The sequence below is a fragment of the Mustela nivalis genome (genome assembly GCF_964662115.1).
Source record: "Mustela nivalis genome assembly, chromosome: 8".
In the NCBI taxonomy this organism is placed as follows: Eukaryota; Metazoa; Chordata; class Mammalia; order Carnivora; family Mustelidae; genus Mustela; species Mustela nivalis.
In genome coordinates this window covers 87,740,518-87,759,793 of record NC_139027.1, presented here as the reverse complement: position 1 = coordinate 87,759,793, position 19,276 = coordinate 87,740,518, and the positions used below count along the sequence as shown (strand labels likewise).

Genomic DNA, 19,276 nt, shown 5'->3' with positions numbered 1-19,276 from the left:
ATAGACCTCTGTCTTCCCGCCCATCCTCCCCCTCCCTCTGGGATGTGCTCAGAACAGAACGTTCTCCTGGTCGGCTCAGGGATCATGGAACAGCCGCGCACACCCCACCCAGCACCTGCAGCCCAGGGCTGTTCAGTTGACCCTGGCTGGAGCTCAATTAGGGGAACGTCTAGTACACCTGTGGACGTGCTCCGGCCTGTATGCGGTGTTTGCTGCCATGGGAGCAGCCCTGCCAGCCGGCGCAAAGGCATCTCTCAAAGTCTGCGTGCAGCCCGGCTGTTCTCATTGTTCCTCCCTGGACCACAGGCCTGGGCACATGTGTGTCCCCAAGCCCAGCCCCTGTCACCCAGCCTTGGCCAGCAAGCCCTGGCAGAAAGGGACAAGAAGAGACAAAGATGACAAATCCACAAAGAGAGCCCATGGGTATTTTTTTTCCCCTGAGGAATAGCTTAAGCTCCCTTCAGTCCCTTACCAAACCGATAGATTAGCTTTGTTTTCAGTGTCATGTTTTCTTTTAAAAAGGAAAGCAGGTTCTGCTTGAAGCCATGCCCCATGTCGCTTCTAGCACTTGACTGGATGCCATTGAAACCTCCTGTCCCACACTGGAGGGGAGCCTCGTGGTCTGCACTGAGAGCTGTCATGACTTTAGGGATTGGGGGGCAGGAGAAAGCTTTGATCTGTCCTCCAGAAAGGCAAAGGAACATCTCTAAGCTCTGGACACCAGCAAGGCCACTCCCAGGGAACCGCAGGCACAGGAAGGCCCAGTAGAGGAAGCAGAATAGTCCCTTCCAACTGTCATCAGCAGTGTTCCTGCTTCAGACATCCTCCCACTCCCATGTCCCATTGTCCGGCTTCCCATGGCCTCAGAGGGCAGCCACTAAAGGAACAAGGGGTGTGGCCATGGGCCCGAGAGCTTGTGGGGGGCCTGGGCTAGGATGGGCGGCCTCTGTTCTGAGCAGGTCAGCTCTGCAATCTGCGTTCATTCAAGGGCTGCCCGTGCTGGTGAGCACTCTTGTCCCGCGGGCAGGCCTGCTGCTTCCAAACCCCTTGCACCCCTCAGCATGCCTCTCTTATGGTGGGAGGGCTAAGAAGTGAGCCCAGAGACCAGTAGCTGAGAAAGAAGGAAAGAAGCAGGAGCCACAGAACTCGTGGTGCCCTGCAGGAGGCAGAGACCACCCCGTTCACTGGGCAGTGGTCTGTGCCCGCCAGCATCTACACCTGAGGCAGCCCCGCAGGAAGAGAGACCCGGTGAAGGACCCAAGGCCAGGACCTTCAGATGAGCTGGGTCCCTGGGCTCCGGAAGCAGCAAAGAGGAGACGCCTCTGCTCTTAAACTGTTTGGTCACAAGTCTTTACAAAAATTAATCACAGGAAAATCCTAAAGGAAAACATACCAAATTGTAATCTCAGGTGGTAACGCTGTCAGTGATTCCTATTTTCTCCTGAGTTTTAATGATGACACATATTACTTTTATAACTAGAAAGGGGATTAAAAATGCACTCCTGTTTTACATAGCTGAAGAAATTTCTCAAGTATTATTTTCCTCCTACCCTTTTGTATATATACGGACTCTTCTCATCTCTGTAGATGGCATATATTTTACTTTCATTCATAGAAAAGTGAAGTTGGTGAGACACCACTGTTTAGTCTTAGCAGATTTACTTATGTGTCTTCTTCCTGAAGAACAACCCTTGGGAGGTCAAAGTGCTCATTAAAGATTATGACACACGCTAAGAAATGAACACGTTCCCTGTCCGCCGACCCCGCTGCAACACCCATGTAATCTAGAATTCTAGATCTCCCGGATCTGCGGCCACACCTTGCTTCAATCCTCGAAGGTGGGGTCTGTCCAGGTCATCCTGGGGAACACGCAGTGACTGGGTTTCCCTTGCAGGTGCAGGCGCCAGCCCCGGAGTCTCGGCCAACTTCCCCAGCACCTCCGGCAGCAGCACCCTGTCTCCTTTCCAGCATGCCCACAAAGGTACGGATAGTGCTTCTTCAGGTAGCCAGCTGCAAATAAGGGGCTAAAATGAACGCAAAGTGGGAGCCTGCCACAACACTGGGGCTCCTCGGTGCCCCCAGGAGTGGGAAGTCGGTCAAGATCTCTGCAAGGACGGAAATCCGTCTCTCCGTGGGCGCCCTGGGCCCCTTAGAACACACTGGCAAGAAAGGCACACCTAGAGGGGCGGGGTGGCGCTCCGGGGAAGGGCGCCTGGGCGGCAAAGAACGAGCTTCCTGGCTGTGGCTGGGCCTGATGGCAGCAGCCATTCTGTTGCTGGCTTTCAGATCAACCTGCAGAGCCCAGCACTTGCACATTCGTTACCAAGAACTACATTTTGCTCTCCAATCCCTTAGGGATGGAAAGGCTTTGAGGAGGGAGGAGGCCCCTGAGGCTGGTCCCTCCTGCTGTCTCACGCTACTCCTTTCTACCATCTGGCAGTTTCAGTGCCGTCCATTATTTAAGCCTATTTAAGGCCCAGGTCGCCGTGAGGTTCGCCCACCCGAACCTGGCCTTCCTGCACATTCGCAGAGCATCAGAGCAAGAAGACTTGGCCAGGATATAGGACTCTTATTTCCACCAGGCCCCTGGTTGGGGGCAGGGAACAGCACACAACACAGCAAATATTAAATCATTTATAGCATCCATTCCTGGGGTCCAAACAGTGAATTCTTGCAGGCACACCAGCCCGGGAAGACAGGCACAGAAACCAGCAGCGCCGGGCCTATGAGCCCTGGCACCTCTTTACAAAACAGCCGCTGCCTCCTTCAGGGAGTCCCAGGTGCTTTAGATCTTGTCCCTTCCCTGTGGAAATGGTGGGTCACCTGGGTCCTGCCTCATGAGGACCAGAATCCTGTTTATTTCAGAGAATGAGTGTCAGGGTATTGCACGTGTTGACAGCAGGGATTATGGGGGAAACCGATGAGAGCCCCCTGGGGAAGGGCACCCAGTGGTGGGGGTGACAGAACAGGGGAAGAGCTGCGGCAGCGCCTGCCCCACCTTTGCCCTGGGAGGCTGATTATTGACACTTAGGCTGAAATTGCATGAGACATGGGACAGCATCAAGCCAAGATTCGAATCTCTGGCCCTCAGAGGCGACTTCTGCTTGGATGGGACTAACTGTCTTCAGGACACGTGCTCATGGGCTGCTTCCTCTCTACATCCCAACCCACCCCGGGCTCCCAAAGTAGTAGCACCAAGAGTAAGCACCTCAGGAACAACCGAGCAAACCCGAAGCCCGGCGTTCCAGATGCGTCATCATCAGCCTCAGTTAAGACCAGCCAGGGTTCCGGAAACGGTAGCCAAGGCAAACCTGAGGCTGAGCAAGCATTTGGGATTCTGAGGGTCTCCCAGACGCGTCCCCTGCCTTAGGCACTGCAGTCTTCTTGGAGGGTGGACTCTGTGGGCCTCAGGGGTGCCTGTAGGGAGTCCTGAGCTCTGTGTTGCCCTCTCTCCCTGCCTCCAGCAGAGCTCTCAGGACAAGGACACCTGGCCACCGCCCTGATTATTGCCATGTCCACCATCTTCATCATGGCCATAGCCATTGTGCTCATCATCATGTTCTACATCATGAAGACGAAGCCTTCTGCTCCAGGTGACTGGTCCCCGATGTCCCCACTCCCTCCCCGCACACCCTTGCTCTCTGATGGTTTTGCCAGCTTACCCAGTCCACAAGCCAGACTCCTCACACCTTCCCTTTCTCCAACCAGCCTGCTGCACCAGCCACCCAGTGAAGAGCGTGGAAGCCCAAGTGAGCAAGGAAGAGGAGAAGAAAGAGGCCCAAGGTCTGCAAACCGAACCTCCAAAGCACGGGTGTCCATCTAGGGTGGAGGTTGTGTGCCCCCCTTCCCCCCCCAGAGAAGCCTGGCCTCCCAGCTGCTGGCACTCTCATGCCACCTAGAACACGGCTACAGGGAGAGGCGTCGGGGCCCCCACGTCACGCTTAGCCCTGGGGATGGTGTGGCTTAGTCACTGGGAAGGCCTGCTAAGGAGGAAGTGAAGGGGAGCAGGGAAGGATGAGCTCAGAGCCAGGGGCTGACTCCAGTTCCCACCCCCACCCCCCAATCTTCTCATTTGCCTGCAGACAGTGTGGTGATTTTCTCCGAGAAGGACGAATTTGAGAAGCTGACGACAGCTCCAGTAAAGACTGCCAAGAGGTAAGTCAAGCCAAAGCAGCCCCTCATCATGGGGTGGGTCAGCCTCCACCCCCAGGTCAGGTCAGGGATCCTCCTGGGGTCCTGGGCAGAAAGAGGAGTAGGCATGCCAGATGGGGAGCATCCCAAGAAGCCCGGCCACTGGCCTGGAGGCTCCAGAGGGAGCAGGGCCCTGGGACCAGCAAGGCAGGAGAAAACCAGGCCTCAGGGCCGCCTCTGACCTGCAGCAGGGGCCAGGCAGTGTGAGGGGCAGTTGGTCAACACCTTGCTTCGGGGCCAGCTGCCTGCCACCCCCTGCTCCGGCCTTCCTCTTCAACACCCATTTTCTGACCCAAAGCTAGAGAGTGCCCCCTTCTTCTCCAGCAGCCCACCATGGCCAACAAAAACACTGGTGTCACTAGTGCTAAAGCCAGAACTGGTGTCCCTAAACCCTGATCAGCGCTGGTGATGATGATGGCTAATGGACATCCGGGACTGATTGCCCACTGGGTGCCACGCTAAGTCTGGGAGCGCCGCACGTGCAAGGTCTTCTTATTACCCTGATCTGTGGGAAGCTGAAGTTTAGAAGCTGTCATGTTTCTGAGCACATCCAGGAGCAGCAGGGCTGGGGAACCAGTCCAGGCCGTCTGGCCCCACATCCCATATTGTTCACACTCCAGACCAACCATTAACACTTGTGAAGTAAGGCCTCTTAAGGAAGAACTGGGACATGTGAGATTTTTTCCATATTTACCACACATTAGGATGTAGAATCAGCGCTGGCTTTAATATCCAGGATAGAGGAAAGTCAACTTTTCCTTTGCCCCCTTAGATGGTCATTTTGACTCTGTCCTGCTTAGGTTCCATAAATCCACCCCATGGTGTTGGTCCCCTGTCTCACCTCTTGCCCAGAGGCCATGCGGAGCCCCAAACTAATTACAGAAAGAGCAGAGGAGCACTGTCTCCTGGCCTGGCCTCTGGCCTGGGACCTTCCCGAGGTGGGTGGACTCCTGCAAAGCCTTTCGTTTGTAGGAAGGGTCCTGAATCCAGGGTTCGTGGAGAGCTTTGGCATTCACTGAGCACTTCCAAAGTTGTTACCTCATTTAGAAAACTCCAGCATCTCTCAAGACCCCTGACGCAAGGGCAGGAAGCAGACTTAAATCATGAAATCTGGGCATGCTGGGAAAGAAAAGAAAACAAAAAAGAAAGTGTGGATCCCCCTGGGCAATCCCTTAGGTGGGGTCACTTCCTGTGAGTGTTTCTGTTCCCACCAACTCCGTTTCCGAGCCCCAGGCTGGGCCAGGCTGGGCCAGACTGCAGGGGATGGCTCTGCAGTGTGCCTCCCCGGGACGAGGCTCTCCTCCACCCTCCCGTCTGCCCAGCCTCGTGTTGTGGCAGCCTCTCCCCTTCTGGGTTCCAGCTTTTGCTCATTCTCAAAAGTAGGAGAGAAGAGTACCCAAAGGGCAGAGATGTATCCCTAGGTCTTAAGTGTCGTCTAAGGACTGGGGAAAAGGGGGACTTGGAAGAACGTTTGGAAAAATAATACTTGTTGCATATGTAAATATCAAATAAAAATGAAAACAGGACAGTCACTCTGTAAAAGACAAGGCACAGAGATCCTGTCCTCTCTGTTTGCTCTCGGGCCTTAGCAGAAGGACCTGGGGCTGTCAGTAGTCTCTGGGGACAACTGTGCTTTTGTTCCTAGCCTGCTGTCGGGTGGGGACAGCGGCAGGCCAGCCAGCTCCGAGAGAGCCCTGAACTTACTGGGCCTCACCGGCATCCCCCTCTAGGGTTGCATTTGACTGTGGGCGTCGTTACCGTAACCCTGTGGCTAGAAAAGAAGAATTCTTTGTAATTTGTCAGCCAGACCACAGGAAGCAAACAGGATGCCTTAAAAAAAAGAATGTTGTTTTTCAGATATTTGGAATGTTTTTGAGTGTTTCAGCTCCAACCCACATGTGCCTAGGGCTGTGGACGGTGGACCATGGTGGGACATGGGCCCACCTGGCTTCCTGGGGGAGCTCCTGAGGCCCCTGTCGCAGCTTGCTGTGACCCCACCCACAGTGCACATGTTTCAGCAGGTCACCCCCTGTTAACAGGGGGGCTCCCCAGGAAGGCTCATTCAGCTTTGTTTTGGGTTGTTCTGGAGAACTTGCCCAGATTCAGCGCCAGCCACATAAACCTGTTTGCCTCTGGACCCATGGCTGAACTTGGAGCAGGCCTGCATTGAAACAGGAAGCTGGGACCTATTCAGGAAGGCTTAACTGAGCCAGGTCAGGGGGACAGATAAGCGGAGGCTGTCCCCCTCCCTGATAAACCCCAGCCGTGTAGCGGACCCCGCAGCCACCCTGCAGCCAGGTCACTAGTTGGGAGGAGAGCAGAGGACGAGGAGTAGCGGGTACGGCGTGTCTCTCTCACCGGTGCCCAGGAGCTGCTGGTCCCTGCACCCCAATCGATCGTCTTCCCACTGGGAGAACGTGTCAGGGACACTGCTAACAAGCACCCTCCTGTTCCCGCAGCGAGAACGACGCATCATCGGAGAATGAGCAGCTGCTGAGCCGGAGCCTAGACAGTGACGAGGAGCCAGCCTCTGACAAGCAGGGCTCCCCAGAGCTGTGCCTCTTGTCGCTGGTCCACCTGGCCCGGGAGAAGTCGGCGGCCACCAAGTCAGCCGGGGTGAGGCCCTAGTGCTGTTCCTTGCACACTCATTGTCGCCCAGGGAGACAGAGGCATGAGGCAGGTCGGCCACAGGAACCTAGATAGGGTGGGGGGCTGAAAGCAAAAAAATAGGTAACTTGTCCTTGTATCATCTAGCTTTATAGAAGAAAATGGAAGCTAGTAAGCAAAGGGAGAAATGTTAAAATTGCTTGGAATACTCTAGGACAAAAAAAACCTTTGTAAATGTATGGGCATGTGTCTAAGCAGACCAAAGAAAACCACAAAACACTCACACACACACTCTCACATACACACATATACCCAGTGTGCACACTCACACATACATATACACCCACAGAGTGTACACACATTCACACCGAGTGTACACATACACACACACACCCAGAGTATTCACACTCACACACACATACACACACCCAGAGTGTACGCACTCACACATACACAGACACTGCTGAGTGTACACACTCATGCATACATAATATGCATTTTGCATGTGAAATGGTCCAAAGAGCTTGTCGCCCAAAGCAGGGCACCGAGAAGGAGCTATGGCAGGGTGCACGGGCAGAGGGCACAGCGCTGCCCAGGCTGCCTGAGTGTGTAGCACGTGGTTCACTGGCAGCCTGATCTAAGCATAGGTCAGTGTGTGCCTAGGTAATGTTGTTAGTGGTGAACATGTCCCCACCTGGGAAGCTGGTCTGGACAGGGATTCCACACTGTGCTGCTCTCAGTCCGGGGACATCTGTCATGACAGCCATCACTTGCAGGGACCCTGGAGGTCTATGGAGTTGTTCTGAGAGGTACCAGCTCCTGTGGGGCATGGGAACTTTCAGCCAGGACCCCTCCTGTGCCGATCCAGCTTGGCCTCATGTCCTTATCCGGAGCCGTGGGCTCTGGGAGAAGAATCTGTGGATGGCTGCAGACACAGCCATGGCGTCTCAGGCCCCCACTGGCCAGCTGGGGTCCCCACCACTCACCCTCCCACACAGACTGATGCCAGGTGTCCTGTGAGCCTGAACGTCCAGGGCACTCTACAGAGCAGCTCCACCTCTGTGAACACGGAAGATGCTTGAATTTCCTGATGAGACGGTCATGTGAGGGCGCCAGTCAGCATTTCTGACTCAGTCGGGAGAGCAGCTGCCAGCACTGCACTGGAGAACGGGCATTTTTGTGGGCTTCCACTTTCTCTTATTCTGAAAATTAACATTCCCTTAACTTTTCCCATAGATTCAGAGTCGAAGGAAAAAGATATTGGATGTGTACGCCAATGTGTGTGGAGTTGTTGAAGGTAAGCATGGACATGCTGTTTGGGGATCTGTATGCCAGATCTCCCAAGAATCTTGTCCCAACCGTCAGCGTGGAGGAGGTGGCTCTGGCAGGAGTCCCAAGGTCCCATGGGGACCAGAAAGGCCACCCATCCCAAAATGTCACGTTCCTCATTCCAGTGGCTGGCAAACCCATGTCACGTGTGGAGGGACATGGAATTTGGCATCAAACTATTTAAGGCCTTTTCCGTGGCACTCCCCAAGCCCCTTTTCCTCTCAGGACCAGGAGATGACACCCAGCCAGCCCTGGGACACAGCATCCCTGGGGAACAGACCATGGAGTCAGGAGAGAACAGTAGTGGAAGGAGCCGGCGTCCTCCAGTGTCCGTCAGACGCTGCCCTGCACTGGTCTTTTCAGTCACTTACCCAGTCATTAGCAGGCCTTTTCCTTGGGTACCTGCTTCCCTCCTCAAAGATGCTTCCCGAGCCAGCAGAATCAGGCTGTTTCACAACAACTACATGTTGTGTCTGGGCAGCAGGACTAGAAATATAAGCATTTCAACCTAAAATCAGAATCCACAGTTCCCATTTCTTCCAAATCTAAGCTCTAAATTACCTTTGTCTTCCCAAAACCCCTTATCGCTGAGGTGAGGGAATGCTCCCCAGCCTCACCAGGCCCCTTGATCCTGGTCTCACAGGCATCCCTCCTTGGACTTCTGGGTCTGGCCCAGGCAGGAGGAGTGGAGCCAGGGGGCCTCTCATTTCTCCGCAGAAGTGGAGCCCAGCACACCAAACCCAGGGAAGCTTTGCTGGCTGAGTGCTCCGTTAGCCAGAAGTAACTTCCAGGGGCCAAGACCTCAACTTGCCTGCCTGTTGAAACACAGCATCTCTCCAAATGAACAATCCCCATGTCTGATAAGCCTGGCATGGCTGCCCTATGATGGATGGTCTGAGGTTTGCATTCCATCACCCTGGAAAGTTCTTCTCTGTTCCAAAAGATGTCTTGGCTTTTAGCACCCACCCCTGGGACAGTGGTTTTCAAATTAATTTCGGGAACCCCACAGAAAAGAGGAGACTTTCCAGTGAGACTGGGAGGATGAAGTGTGTGAGCCCCATGTGCCTGACCACCCTCTCTCAGCCTGGGGTGTGTGGTATGCTTATCAACCCTTAGGCACCCTCACATCACCAAGGCAGAAAACCTTAGACCAGTGCCCAGTCTTGGGGAAATAGTATATTCATCCAGACATTCACCCAGAGTTTTCCACTATCTGCCCTCTGCCCAGCCCAGCCCCCAAATGCCCCAAGATCCTGATCTAATTTGGCTGGGGTGAGTCTCCGGCATCCATTTCTTTTGTTTGTTTGTTTGTTTGTTTGTTTTTTTAAAGATTTTATTTATTTATTTGACAGACAGAGATCACAAGTAGGCAGAGAGGCAGGCAGAGAGAGGAGGAAGCAGGCTCCCTGCAGAGCAGAAAGCCTGATGCGGGGCTCGATCCCAGGACCCTGGGATCATGACCTGAGCTGAAGGCAGAGGCTTAACCCACTGAGCCACCCAGGCACCCCTCTTTTGTTTGTTTTTAATTAAACTTGTAATTCTGAGATCACAGCAGATTCACATGTGGTGGTAGGACACTATACAGAGAGTTCTCGTGGACCCTTTCCACAGTGTTCCCCAATGAGACCACCCACCTGAACCATCTCTGAAAGTCACAATCAGAACATTGACATTGATACCCAAAGGCAGAGCCCATTTCTTTCACCACAAGGATCCCTCTGGATACCCTTTTTAGCCTCACTCTTTCCCCCACTCCCCGACCTCTCCTTAGCCACAGACTACCGCTAATCTGTTCATTTCTACAGATTTGTCATTTTGTGAACATTAAGTGGACTCAGGCACCATATAGCCTCTTGCCAAAGGCCCTTTTCCTCCACCTAATTCCCAGGAGACTCATGCAGATTGTTGTGTGTTGTGGATTTTTCCTCATACCCCTAGTGCCTGCCCACATCATGGACGAATCACAACTCGTCAAAGCATTCATCCATTTAAGAACATCTTGGTTGTTGCTGGTTTGGGGCTATTATGAATAAAGTCACTATAAAGAGCCATGAATAGATTTTTATGTGAACATAAGTCATCGTTTCACTGGATAAATGCCAGGAGTACAGTTGTTGGATTGTATGATAGTTGTATGTTTTATGTTTTTAAAAACTGCTGGGGCGGGCGCCTGAGTGGCTCAGTGGTTAAGCCGCTGCCTTCGGCTCAGGTCATGATCTCAGGGTCCTGGGATCGAGTCCCGCATCGGGCTCTCTGCTCAGCAGGGAGCCTGCTTCCTCCTCTCTCTCTCTGCCTGCCTCTCTGCCTACTTGTGATCTCTCTCTCTGTCAAATAAATAAATAAAATCTTTAAAAAAAAAAAAAAAAAAAAAACTGCTGGGGCGCCTGAGTGGCCTGGTCGGTTGAGCGTCCTACTCTTGGTTTTGACTCAGGTCGTGATCTCAGGGTCGAGTCCAGCCTTGGGTTCCAAGCTTGGCACAGCACAGAGTCTGCCTGTGATTTTCTCTCTTTCTGCCCCTCCCACTCATGCTCTCTCTGTCTCTCTCTATCTCAAAGAAATAAATAAATCTTTAAAAAAAAAAAAACCCTCCAAATGGTTTTCTGAAGTGCCTGTACTGTGTGCATCCCCACCAGCAATGTGTGAGTCATCCTGTTTCTTTACTTTCTTGCCAGCATTCGGTAGTGGTGCTGTTTTTTATTTTAGTCACTCAGATAGTTGTGTTTTCTTATCTCATGGTGGTCTGAATTTACATTTCCCTAATGCAGCATCTTTTCATGAGGTCATTGCCCTCTGTATGTCCTCTTCAGTAAAATGTTTCACTCTGTCTTTTGCCCATTTTCCAAATGGATTGAGGGGGGTTGCTGTAGCCTTTATTGGATATGTGATTTGCAGTTATTTTCTCCACTCTGTAGGTTGTCTTTCCATTCTCTTAATAGGGTCTTTCACAGAAAGGTGAAATTTTGATAAGATTGTATTTTTTATAGATTGGGTTTTTTGTATCCAGGCTAAGATCTCTTTGCCTAGTCCTAGATCACATAGATATTTTCCTGTGATTGTTTTCTAAAAAGCTTTATCATTTTGCTTTGCCTTTGAGTCCATGATCAGTTGGAGTTAATTTTTATAAAAAGATGTGAGACTTAGACTGAGGTGAGTTTTTGTTTTGTTTTGTTTTGCTGTTTGTTCATTTGTTGTTTTTGCCTGTAGATGTCCAGTAGCTCCAGCACCATTTTTTGGGAAAAACTATATTTTGTCTGTTGAATTGCTTTTGTGCCTTTGTCAAAAATCAGCTTGGGCATATTTGTGTGGGTCTAGTTTATCATTTAAGATTGCTACTTTATTTTTTGTTTACTCTTTTTTGTTTCTGTTTTTCATTTACTCTATTTTCTTTTTCCTGCTTTCCTTTGGGTCACTTGAACATATTTTAGAAATCCATTTTGGTGTTGTTTTGAGTGATGCATTTTATAAGTTCTGAGTACATAGCCTTTTCTGTAGTTATTTTAGGATGATTGGGGCCATCCCTTTACTAGTTTGAATGAAATATAAAAAACTTCCCTTTATGTCCTTTCCTGTTTAAAGTTGTCTTAAATATTTCCTCTACATATATTCAGAACCACATCGGTTGTTTCAACTAGCAAACATAATTCAGAAAACCTAAAAGGAAAAGGAAAGCTATTATGTTTACCAATATTTTTGCTTACCATGCTCTTTTCTGATGTTCCAAGTTTCCTTCTTTCATGCTTTCCTTTCTGTTGAGAAACTTCTTTTAGTCATTCTTTTAAGGTAGTTCCGTTGGTGACAAATTCTTAGTTTTCCCTTAATCCTGAGATTGCCTTGATTTCCCCTTCATTCCTGGAGGCTATTTTCACTGGGTATGGGACACTATGTTGACAGTTCTTTCCTTTTGGTAGTTGAAAATACTGTGCCATGTTCCTCTGGTCTCCAGGTTTTTGATGAGAAATCCACTGACCTTCTAATTCTTTTCTACTGTAGGTAAGGTGTTGATTCTTTTTTTTCTTCTGTCTTCAAGACTTCTTTGTCTTTAGCTTTCAAGAGTTTATGATGTGTCTTGATGTGAATTTCTTTGGGTGTACCCTGTTTGGAGTTTTTTGTTTTTGTTTTTGTTTTGTTTTGTTTTTAAGATTTTATTTATTTATTTGACAGAGAGAAATCACAAGTAGGTAGAGAGGCAGGCAGAGAGAGAGGAGGAAGCAGGCTCCCTGCCGAGCAGAGAGCCCGATGCGGGACTCGATCCCAGGACCCTGAGATCATGACCTGAGCCGAAGGCAGCGGCTTAACCACTGAGCCACCCAGGCGCCCCCTGTTTGGAGTTTTTTCAGCTTCTTGAATCTGTAGGTTTATGTCACTTTCCAAGTTTGGGAAGTTTTCAGCCATTATTTCCTTTTTCATCCATATTATCTCTCTCTCCTCTTCTAGGTCTCCATGGTACAAATGTGAGATCTTTTGTTTCAGCCCCACAGGTCCTTGGGACACTGTTTTTTAGTTTATATCTGTTGTTCAGATAAATAATTTCAATTCTATTATCCAGTTAACTAATTCTTTCCTCTGTCTATATTCTGCCAATGAGCTTATCTACTCAGCTTTTGATCTCAATTATTGTCTTTTTGCAGTTCTAACATTGCCACTTGGTTCTTCTTTATATTTTGTCTTTTGTGAGGCTTTCATTTTTTCATTTTTTTCAAGCATGCATGTAATTATTTGTTGAAACATTTTTATCATGACTTCTTCAAAATATGTATCAGATAATTCTAATACTTCTGTTATCTCTGGATTTGTCTTTTTTCGTTCATTTGAGATCTTCCTAGCCATCAACAACAATAGAGGATTTGGCTGACTTGCCTCACATTCTTTACCCCTTTTTGAAAATATTTTTTTAAATAAAATTAAGAACATTTGAGATCTGCCTAGTTCTTGATGTGATGAGTGGGTTTCTATTGAAACTAGAAAATTTATGTCACATTATGAGACTCTGGATTTTATTTAAGCTTTCTGATATAGCTTGTTTTTTCTGATATCTCTATGGCGGTAGATGTCTAGGTTCCCATTCACCCTTCATTGACACCCAAGTAGGGGCTTCTTTTTGTTCCTGGCAGGGGGGTGGGGTGGGAATCTGTTTCTCTATGTGGTCTCCACTAAGACACTGGAGTGGGCAGGCTCTCAACTTGGCCTTCCCTAACAACTGGTACAGTGTTACAGCCTTCTGAAGGTGGACCTCCAGACCTTACAGCCTTTACTGGCCTTAGTAGGGACTGGGCCACAGTTTTCTCTGTGGTGTTCAGCTGTAACAAGTGGGTATCGTCTATAAATGTTTTCTTCTTGATGAGCTTCTCTTTTCCTAATGCTTTGGCTGAGAAAGCAGGCCTCTGTTGGGGTTATTTTTGATTGTTATTGGTATTTCTGGGTTTCTGGACTCTTCAGCTCTACGTCTGTGATAATGAGGCAAAAGGAAACCAAGGAACTCAGCACTATGTCACACATCATTGCTCTACTCCCAAGACCCCCACAAGTCTGTCTTTTTTCTCCATAGAGTCTCTTTATGATTGCTTTGTACATACCATTCAGGGTTTTTAGCTGTACTTACCAGGTGGAAAAGGGAAAAACGTATTTACTCCATCATCCAAAAGTGAAAATACATCACTCCCCCCGACCAATATCCCAGGTAAGCCTAATGTGCAGGGAAGGCTGAGAACCATCAGATGGTGGTGACTTGGCTCAGGTAGCACCAACTTCAGGCTATCTTTGAAAGTACCTTCATAAAGGTGATTGCTATCCCCATAAAGGAATGTGATACTGTTCCTTTGACTCCCTCCTCAGCACAGCTCCAGAGGAAACAGGGTCACCCAACCAAAGGTAGCCCATACTCAAGACTTTGGTGACTGTTGACAGTGGTATTGAGGGGATTACTCTAACACTGTGGTGGCTATTTTCCTAGGAGGAGAGGGGGCTATTACTGAGGTTAGGATACTTGGGCTTCTCTTGGGGCTGCCAAAGTCCTGGGTGTAGTTAACCTCAAACTATGCACTTATTTTGTGTGGTTTTCTGCATCTGTGTTTTATTTTAAAAATTTTTTTTAAGTTTTTAAAATAATTTTTAATTGTGTTGTACTTCTGTTAATTGCCATTCACAATGTCTGATGGTGGCCCTTTGTCTCTGCAGGTCTCAGCCCCACAGAGCTGCCATTTGACTGCCTTGAAAAGACAAGCCGAATGCTCAGCTCCACGTACAACTCCGAGAAGGCCATTGTGAAAACATGGCGCCACCTGGCCGAGAGCTTTGGACTGAAGAGGGATGAGATTGGGGGCATGACAGATGGCATGCAGCTCTTTGACCGCATCAGCACAGCAGGCTACAGCATCCCAGAGCTGCTCACAAAACTGGTGCAGATCGAGCGGCTAGATGCTGTGGAGTCCTTATGTGCGGACATACTCGAGTGGGCCGGGCTTGTACCCCCGGCCTCCCAACCACCCACGACATCCTGAGGAACCGGCCTGTGGGCTGTCCTCCCTGGGAGGCACCAAGGATCCAAGAAGGGCTCTGGAGTTGTGAGTGCTGCCAACAGACTGCTAAGAATTGAGGCTTTTTCTGCTGTCACAGGCTTTGCCCTAGGCTGTTCCCAGGAACAAGAGGAAATGAAGCCCATCTTCTAATCTAATCAAAGATAAAATATTAAAGCTGGGATGTTCCCAGCTCCCCACCTGTACCTCACCAGGCATGATGAGTATTTATTCATGAACTCATTCAAGGGACATTGCTGGGTGCTCAGATGAACCAAACAATGTGGGGATGACAGAGGTGAAGAATCTATTCCTGTCTTTAAGGAGTTTACAACCTAGGGAGAGATAGAAGATGTGTTTACAAACCACCTTGCTAGAAGACATCAAAGAGTCTGGGTAAGGGGACGCTAAGAAAACGTGAGATAAGTTCTGAGGGAGGAGATGACTCCCCAAGCATGATGAAGGAGGGCAGCCTCATGAGGAAAGCAGCTTGAAAGACTGGTGACATATCTACAAAAGGCAGACACCCACTCCATCTAGTGTGTCAGGTTCGGTACTTGTCTATGGCTTCATTGGGATAACTTTGCCTGTTCTTGAGGCCATCCGTATTCCTACAGCCCTTCCAGTCACTGATGGAAGAGTTCACTCTGTGGTCTGCCTTCTGTCACTGATATACAAGGTGTGTGTTTGCTCAGTCAGGTAGACCTGTGTCCAATATGTGGCCAGTTTCTACTGCATGCATCCCGGGCCTGGGACCGGGTGATTTTGTATTACACATGAATTGCTTTCCACTCTCATCCTAGTCAGGTTTGACCCTTTGTGGGAAGCAATGCTCAAGAACATTATCCATGATGTGTCAGCCTGTTTTAGCTTCAAACAGAAAGGAGTGGTCTGCTGTATGTATAAAGAGAAATGGTGACTTTCTAAGAGTTCAGCCAAGCACAATTGTAGAATCTGAGCATCCAAGACTTGTGGATGAGACTTGAGGCATGAAAGCTTCTGAACCAGTCAAGGAAAGTGGGGCCTCACAGCACAGGTACGGCCTGGGCTTGGAATCAGGGACCTGGTTCTAGTTGTGTCAACTTGGACCATTTTCTTCTCCCTCCCAGGCTTCAGTGTCTCTTCTGATAAGGAGAGGTTAGCCTGTGGCTCTGCAATCAGGGGAAGTAAGGTGCAGGTGGGCAACAGGGAAAGGGCTGTAGGAAATCCCAGGCCTTCAAGGTGTACATCCAAGTGAATACCGGGAGTCATCAAGTAAGATGAGACTAGAAGCAGAAGAACTCAGAGTAACCTATAGTTGTTTGACATATGTTTACAGATAAATAAACTGGCATTGTTCTTGGAAGATTCTCTTACCACACATGCTGTTGCCAAGAGCGTGGGAGCCAGTGTACTAATCATACCAGGGGGTTAATTTAGAGTTCATGCTGAGCTTCCTAATGACAGATCTATGGGTTATTACTAAATTAAAACCAGTCTCTGGCTTACAAAGCGATGTTTTTAAAATTACAAGTCGCATGACTGAGCAAATGCTTTGGGGGGAGGAAATCAGTCATATGTTCAGAGCCAACAAGCAATTTCCCACCAATGAATGTAGAACATACTGTGATAGGATCATAATTAGGTCCTGAGTATTTAATATCATCATTTGCTGTGTCTGTTTGCTGCTGTTTTTCAGAACCTATCTGGTATATCCTTGCAAGCTAAATAGTCCATGGCAAAACTTAATTATCCTTTTAATTCCTCTTTGAAATTCTATGGCACCCTTTTCTCATGCTTTGTGATGATGATGATGAGAGGCTCCCCCTGAATCAGGCAGCAAATGTCACATGTGATGAGCGTACCATTCCAGGGAGACAGCCTGCAGTTTCCCAAGAACAACATTCTCAGTGAAGGAGCAGGGGGTGCTGTTCCCAGGCCCGGAGCTTGGCCTCATTTCATGGGGCCAGATGTCCAGCCAGCATCACACCACGTTTTGGTGACTCTAAACTTGCCATTTTTAGGGAGCTCGTCCTTACAGAGTTAAACATTCCTTTGTCATTCACTTATTTGGAAACAAATCCAAGAAAAGTCTATTTTGATGGACTTTAGCCTACGTTATGAAATTCAAATCAATGAGACCACAGTGATTATCACTGACCAGAGCCAGGAACTTCACCTTGCCATTCTGTATGGGGACAGGCATGGTTTTGCTATCCTGAAAAACATTTAGGGAACACCCGAGGCTAAGAGCTATGGGTCTAGCCAGTGAAGTCTTAATTTTCAATAGTTTTCTCTAATTTTGTATATATAACTTATTATATTTTACAATTTCAATAAACTAATAAAAAGGAGATCAACAGATTGCTACAAAGTGAGTTCTTTCCGGGGGTGGATGGAAGGAGGAGGTGGGTGAGTGGAGAAGCCTTTGATTTCTCTGGTCCTGGTTATTGCCCGTGTATGATGAGACTGTAGGATTGTGACCAGCCTAAATGAATTGCCTACATTTTTTATGGTCTAGGTCATGTGTTCGACAGAAGCAAACATTACAATGAGATTGTGTAAATAAACTCCTGGAGCATTGCTTTCCAAGTTGCCATCACTGTATCACTTAGCTCCTGCTGTGTAATGCTAAAATGCCCAGAATTCAGTGGCTTAAAGTGACAATTTATCACTATAGTTCAGAGGTCGATAAGGATCTCAGCTGATATAAGGTGGTCTCAGTTGGATATGGCTCAGTGGGGGCCACTGTCTGTTGGGATACTCTCACCGCGCGGTTGCTCTGTTCTGTCTCCCCCATCCTAGGCCTCAGACGGTCATTTAGGTTAGGCCTGCCTCCATGACGACAATGAAAGAAGAGCAATAGTGCGCAGACATACCAAGTTTCGTCAGGCTTATACCCAGAACTGGCACATCATCCCTTCTAGCTCATTCTTTTGGCCAAAGCAAGTCATAACCCTAACTCTATGAAGAACAAAGTCAAATCACAAAAGGTAAAATATTAGGCCAGACAATGCAAATACCCACAGGTATGTTTGTTTCCTATGACTGCAGTAACAGTCATAGGACTGTTTTTAAACCACAAACTTAGTGGTTTAAAGCAACAGAATTTATGGTCTTACAGTTCTGGAGGTCAGAAGTCCTCAAGTCAAAGGTTGAATGGAGTTGCGTTCCTTGTGGAGGCTATAGAAGAAAATGTTGCCTGTTCTAACTTCTAGCCTCTGTCCATATTTGTTGGCTCATGGTTCCTTTCCATCTTCCAGGCCAGCAATCCTGTCTCTCCAACCTCTGCTTCCTTTGTCACATATCCTTCCCAGTCACCCTCCTGCTTCCCTCTCCTTTCCCTTGTGATCACATGGGGCCACCCAGGTAATCTGGAATCATTTCTCCATCTCAAGCTTAATCACTTCTATGAAGTGCATGTGAGGTCACATCGTCCCAAGACATAGGGTTGATGGACTTTAGCCTACATTATGAAATTCAAATCAAGAGTAAATGTTTTTGAGGAACCATTGGTTCTGCCAATGGTTGGATTTTTTTTTTTTAATTTCCCTTCAGTTTATTTAAATTAAAAAAACAAAGAGACAAAAAACAGTTAACTCATCCATTCCTCCCACTCCCACCCTCAATTCTCAGAACCACCGATCTGTTCTCTGTGTTTATGAGCTTGTTGGGTTGGGTGCTTTTTTAGAGTCCAGGTAAAGTGAGATCATACAGTACGCTTGTACAGTTCTTTGGGCATTCAAGGTCTTTTGTGGTTCCATACAAAGTTTAGACTTTTTGTTCTATTTCTCTGAAAAATATCATTGTAATACTGATAGGGATTGCATTGAATCTGTACATTGCTTTAGGTAGTATGACAATTTTAATAATATTAATTCTTCTAATCTCTGAGTAAAGAATATCTTTACACTTATTTGAGTCTCCTTCAATTTCTTTCACTAATATCTTGTATTTTTCAATATACAAGTCTTTCACTTCTTTTGTTAAATTTATTCCTAGGTACTCAACCTATAGTAAATATATGAAAAACCAACAGCTAATATCATGCTAATGGGGAAGACTGAGAGCTTTTCCACCATGGTCAGGAACAAGACAGGGATGTCCACTATCACCACTTTTATTTTACATAGTATTGGAAGTCCTAGCCTCAGCAATCAGACTACAAAAAGGAATAAAAGGCATCCAAATCAGCAAGGAAGAAGTCAAACTTTAACTATTTGCAGATGACATGATACTCCAGATAGAAAACGTGAAAGATTTCACCAAAAAGCTGCTAGAACTGATACTCAAGATCAGTAAAGTCCCACGAGACAGGGGCACCTGGCTGGCTCAGTTGGAAGGGCATGGGACTTGATCACAGGGTCAGGAGTTTGAGCCCTACACTTGGTGTAGAGATGACTTAAGTAAATAACAATTTTTTTAAAGGTGGTAAGATCCAAGATCAATATACAGAAATCTATTCTATTTCTATATGTCAATAACAAGGCAACAGAAAGAGAAATCCAGGAATCAATCCCATTTACAACTGCACCAAAAACTGTAAGATACCTAGGAATAACCAAAGAAGGAAAAGAACTGTACTCTGAAAACTATAGAATGCTTGTGAAATATGTTGAAGATGACAAAAAAAAAAATGGAAAAACATTCCATGCTCA

General features: G+C 48.0%; 1 protein-coding gene across 3 annotated transcripts in view; it reads left to right on the top strand.

The window, feature by feature from the left end:
* Window positions 1-16,982, top strand: part of EDAR (ectodysplasin A receptor) — a 90,806-nt gene extending 73,824 nt beyond the window's left edge. For all 3 annotated transcript variants that reach the window (XM_082744250.1, XM_082744251.1, XM_082744249.1), the window contains 7 exons: window positions 1,895-1,981; window positions 3,468-3,593; window positions 3,709-3,783; window positions 4,083-4,155; window positions 6,651-6,807; window positions 8,035-8,095; window positions 14,302-16,982. In XM_082744250.1, the coding sequence (XP_082600376.1) occupies window positions 1,895-1,981; window positions 3,468-3,593; window positions 3,709-3,783; window positions 4,083-4,155; window positions 6,651-6,807; window positions 8,035-8,095; window positions 14,302-14,624 (902 nt within the window). In that variant the 3' untranslated portion in view covers window positions 14,625-16,982. The remainder of the gene's footprint in view (window positions 1-1,894; window positions 1,982-3,467; window positions 3,594-3,708; window positions 3,784-4,082; window positions 4,156-6,650; window positions 6,808-8,034; window positions 8,096-14,301) is intronic.
* Window positions 16,983-19,276: the final 2,294 nt, after the last annotated feature.